Here is a 5,176-nt window from a genome sequence, read left to right as displayed (position 1 = left end):
CTCTAGTCTACTTAGGCCACAACTAGCATAACACACCTGAATGTCAGGACGAACTGTCAGTGTAGGCGTTACATTTTGTCGAGGCAGAAAAATAATTCGAAATTTGAAAAAGACCATCTCTGGTTTGAAAAAGTCTTCACTGTTTTTTCATATTAGTCATTGATCATCGGAATCAGAATACTTTTTTGATTCCCAGGGAGAAATTTGTATGTTACAGTTGCTCTTATTTATAAGCATAAAGAAATATAAGAAAAAAGGAAATAAAGGACTTTGTAAAATAAATTGTTAATTATGTACATTATGCTACGATAAATAACAAAAATATGTATAAAAAAGTATAAATGCACAATTAATGGAAGTAAAAAAGTATAACTGCAGTTTATTGGAAGATAAGTAGATGATAGATGGATAGACAGATATGTTTGTTTTTTATACTGTTCTTAAATGTTGTTTACCTTTTTATAGGTAGAGGTTTTCCCTATACGTGGGATTGTCATTTGTAATGCTTTTCCCTCTCTTACATTGAAAATCCAGAATAAATATGCAAATATCTTTTCATTTTAAAAGTTTAACTTCTAGACACACAGCTTCCATTCTGTGTTTGAGCACTGGTGGTTTCAAGTCCCCTGATCCCACTTATTGGGCCACGATTGGCTCTCAAATTAGTTGTAATGTCAAAAGGTCATACTCGTACATACAGGTCTTCTAATCAGATTTAAGGGGAGCACAGATAAACGTCCCCCCCTTCAGCAGATTCATGTGGGAAAAAGTGTCAAACATCATTCTGCACTGTTAAGCTCAAACATCCAATTAACAACATTCTGCAACGATGGGAGCTTAAATAACTTAAGTTTTATAATTCATTTCAAGACTGGAGTTAAACATTGTTGAATTTCAAACGTGTGGTTGATCAGTATGCAAAATATTCATTGGAGGGCTAAAATGTTAAAACTGTCAGTTTAGCTGCTAAATCCAGAACCATGTGAGAAAGAAAAAAAAAAATCTCCATTTGGCTGAGAAAGGGGGATTGGGAACGGAAAGCTGAACAACAGAGTAAATATTTGGCAGTGGAGAGCTCTTGGGAGCTGCAGAGGACCCTCTCTGAGCTGAAGCCTGCGGGTGTTAAATAGATTAAGTGGCTGCTGGGTCATTGTGGACAGAGAAATTGGCGCTCTTTGGACATGACTTCTCTTTGCCTTTGCGTGTTTCTGCTCTCCAATCGAGTGCCCTCTGTAAACCATCCACTCCAGCAGCAAACCTACTGTAATCCTCTGGTGTTTGTCCACCGCTGGGAGGCTGATGTGTACACAGACATGATGCTACAAGAGGAAATCAGCCCTCTCAGTGTCTTGTGTTATCCACTAAAGGTTGCTTAATAGTGTTTGCTTTGCAATTTGTGCGTAAAATGTGCGTAAAAACTGTGCGTAAAAAAAACTGTGGATAAATGTTGATCCATGGGCATTTTTGGGCTGATAATACAGGTCACCGACTGTGTTGAACCATGCAAATCTAACAGCAGTTTAATACGTCCTGAATCACAGATGTAATATTGCTTCTGACTATAGACTTGGCGGCAGTGGACGCAGAGCAGTAGATAGTGTCCCAGATCCCATTCAGCTCCATTCACAACCATGACAACACAGAACAAGCTCGGGTTTATCCCGCGAAGTTAAAGGACATTGTGCCGGGGCGTCAATCAGGCATTATTGCGGGACTGAACAAATGCAAAAATCTTGACTGGAACAAATGCTTCCAACGGGTCTCGGACGCGGGGCAACATTTCCCCCTTTTGTTCCCCCTCCTCTGGCTGCCATGTATTTGTGTTCCCCCTCTCCTCCGACCACCCAGGACGACTGGGGAGGCCTGTCCACCGCCGACACTCTCCTCCTCTCCTCCTCGGCCCTCATGCACCTCGCTGAAGTGGATGAGGGCCGATATCAATATCAAATACAGAGGTGGGGGGAAGAAGAAGCCCCACATAAGGCTGGAATCACGCTTTGCATTTAATGCGTTTTCTATGTGTGGAGCGACCAAAAAAAAAAGGGGTCGAGATATCAGCCTGTAGAGAATGACCCGGGACACTTTATGAGAATATCAGAACTTTAAAGACAGTCGATGTCAAATTAAAGATATAAAAAAAACCAAGAAAACAGTGTTTCTGCGCTGAAGCATGATGGATTTCCAACCATTTATCTTGATTACAAATTTATAAATTCTTGTCACTGCTCCAATTTGTCAAAAGCTAAATCAGTCATGTTTTGAGTTTTTTTTTTTTTTTTTTTTTTTTATTGCACCAAGGATTTTGCCCTCGTAATTCATGTTTTTCACACTTTAAAATATATTTTAACTTATTTGTACTTTACATAATAACACACTGTAATCACAGACGTTTGTTTATAACTTCTATTTAAACATCATTTGTATTGTCACAACTGTTGTTTACTATAATATTATATATATATATATATATAATCTTTTTATGTACTTATTCATTGTGTTTGTACCCCAGCCCTCACTTATTGGTGCCCACGGGATAAGTTTATGCTGACAAATACATTTATCCCTGCTTAGAATCCATTTATTAAATGTTAAAGTTATAGCTTTTACCATTAAAAAAAAAAAAAAAAAAAAAAAAAAAAAAATGTAATGTAATCATAAATCATCCACAAAACCCAAAGGGAAGGAATTTCCCGTTGAGCATCCCCCTAAATATGTCAAAGTAAATGTCCGCCACCATCCATAAACGTCAAAACGTCTCACGCCTGCAATTAATACGCCTCTAATGGACGTATTAGTTAAACCAACTCGCAGGCATCACGCTAATTGCTCACTTTGTATGCAAATGTTGGACACGTTGTTTGGGCGAGAACAAGGAGGAGGAGGAGGAGGAGGAGGAGGAGGAGGAGGAGGGGGGTTTGATGATGGGACGGCCTCTGTTGTCAGTTTGCCACCCAAGACGTGATTCAGCTCCAACAATCACCATTATCTGTTCCCCAGTCTGACGATACGGGACGAATCTGTAATGATGACGAGTGTTTCCTTCGCGCATTGTTGAGGGATCCTTCTTCTCTTCACCATACCGCCATTGGGCGACAGCACTCCGCGGCCATTCAGGTGCTCCTCGGTGGGAGGAGGCTTTATAAGCGCAGCGGCCTTGTGTTTGCGGCTTATGGAGAGCTGTTTGTGTAAACACTGAGCCCAGTGCACACATCGGGTTCCTGAGCTGCTGTTTGGACAGCGCGTAAAGTGGAGAGGATCCTCTTCTCCTCCTCCTCCTCCTCCTCCTCCTCCTTGGATAAATCTATAGCTTACTTTTAACGCCGAATAAACACGCAAGGACACGATGGCCACCCCGATCAAGTTGAGTTTTTCCGTCAGGAGCATCCTGGATCTGCCGGAGCAGGATGCGGAGGCAGCGACGCGGTCCTCCCCTCTCTACTCCTCCTCCTGCTCCTCCAGCTCACCCTACAGCTCCTGGATGGACTGCGACCGGAGCCCTTGCATATGTAAGTGCATGCATATCACTCAGCTATAGTAATATAGAATATATAGGTTTCATATTGTAACAGATTGCGGCTTCGTTTTTTGAAATCAAAGTTATTTTTTTTTTGTCTATATAGTAAGCTAAAAGATATGGATAGCCTATTAGAAAATAATGCGCATTCCTCAGGAGGTATTGTTTCTATTTTAAAAGCATTATTTTTAAATTACTGAGAACAGATGGATGGATGATAGATACTGATATGTGGATAAGATAGATACGCAGATAAACTGATATGATAGATAAGATGTCTAATATAGATAGACAGATATGATAGATAGATAATATGTCTAATATAGATAGATAGATAGATAGATAGATAGATAGATAGATAGATAGATAGATAAGATGTCTAATATAGATAGACAGATAAACTGATATGATAGATAAGATGTCTAATATAGATAGACAGATATGATAGATAGATAGATAGATAAGATGTCTAATATAGATAGATAGATAATATGTCTAATATAGACAGACAGATAAACAGATATGATAGATAGATAAGATGTCTAATATCGATAGACAGAAATATTGATAAGATAGATAGACAAGATGGATAGATGGATAAGCGTCCTGAAAGGAGGCAAAAATGCTGATTATCACATTATTTCTATATGACTTTGGACTGACCAGCATCATTTATCCCTGCAGCTTCTGACGAAGGCAGTCTCGAGGCCTCCCCCGACTCGACCAAGCCGGATGACTCGTCCTTAGACTCGGAGCGCGACAAGAAGAGCAAGAAGAGCAAGAAGCGCCGCGTGCTGTTCTCCAAGGGCCAGACCCTGGAGCTGGAGAGGCGCTTCCGCCAGCAGCGCTACCTGTCCGGCCCGGAGAGGGAGCAGCTGGCCCGGCTCCTCAGCCTGACCCCGACCCAGGTGAAGATCTGGTTCCAGAACCACCGCTACAAGATGAAGAGAGGCCGGGCCGAGGGAGCGCTGCACGACTTGGAGATAGCTCATCCTCCGATGCTGCGTCGGGTCGTTGTTCCCATCCTGGTCCGGGACGGGAAACCTTTTCACACCTGCTTACTTGAAACGGAGAAAGCTGGCTGTTTGCATCCTTCTCAAGCGGTACATTTCCCCCTAGGCTACCCGTCCACCGTGGCTCTTCCTCCACGGTACCACCAGCACTTTCCCACCGCGGCGGCCTCCAGATTCGCCTGGAGAGACTTTTGGAGCGACTCGGTCCACTTTAATTCTTTCAAGTGAAGGCCTCACTCCAATGCACAAAACTCATTTAGAATTTGCATCAAATGTTTTCTGAATGTTTTGCAAAAAAAAATTTCGAGCAACTTAAACATTTAGTTTTTTCCACTATAGAACGAAAGATATTTTGCACATTTTATTTTGATAATTTACTATTTTTTTAAATGCTGATAATTATTTTTCTCATACTCGGGCTTACTGGTGTAGCCTGTAGATATTTTTAATTACCCAGTGAGATAATGTATTTGTAAGTGAAGCTGTTGAAACATAATATTTGTATACATGACTTACAGTAGGCTTTAGGCGGTGATAGAGAGAAGAAAGAGAAGAGAAGAGAAGCCACTATTAGCCTGAATGTTTGAAGGAAAAATAATGTTATTTGTTGTCTTTGAGGAGACGTTTTAACTGTTTAAACTGTTATTTC

At 41.0% G+C, this 5,176-nt stretch overlaps 1 protein-coding gene across 1 annotated transcript; it reads left to right on the top strand.

Annotated features, from left to right (window-relative positions):
• Nucleotides 1-3,337: 3,337 nt before the first annotated feature.
• On the top strand, nt 3,338-4,755 carry nkx2.9 (NK2 transcription factor related, locus 9 (Drosophila)). The gene is made up of 2 exons (XM_054614296.1): nt 3,338-3,506; nt 4,199-4,755. The coding sequence occupies exons 1-2, from the start codon at nt 3,344-3,346 to the stop codon at nt 4,753-4,755; spliced, it is 720 nt and encodes a 239-aa protein (XP_054470271.1). The 5' UTR covers nt 3,338-3,343.
• Nucleotides 4,756-5,176: the final 421 nt, after the last annotated feature.

This window comes from Anoplopoma fimbria, chromosome 15 (genome assembly GCF_027596085.1).
Source record: "Anoplopoma fimbria isolate UVic2021 breed Golden Eagle Sablefish chromosome 15, Afim_UVic_2022, whole genome shotgun sequence".
NCBI classification, from domain to species: domain Eukaryota; kingdom Metazoa; phylum Chordata; class Actinopteri; order Perciformes; family Anoplopomatidae; genus Anoplopoma; species Anoplopoma fimbria.
Note: the sequence above shows the minus strand (reverse complement) of the source record. Positions and strands in the feature narration are given on the sequence as shown.

Coding starts and splice junctions, on each gene's coding strand:
- nkx2.9 (XM_054614296.1), top strand. CDS start 3,344: ATGGCCACCCCGATCAAGTTGAGTTTTTCCGTCAGGAGCATCCTGGAT. Junction 3,507..4,198: donor CGACCGGAGCCCTTGCATAT/GTAAGTGCATGC, acceptor TTATCCCTGCAG/CTTCTGACGAAGGCAGTCTC.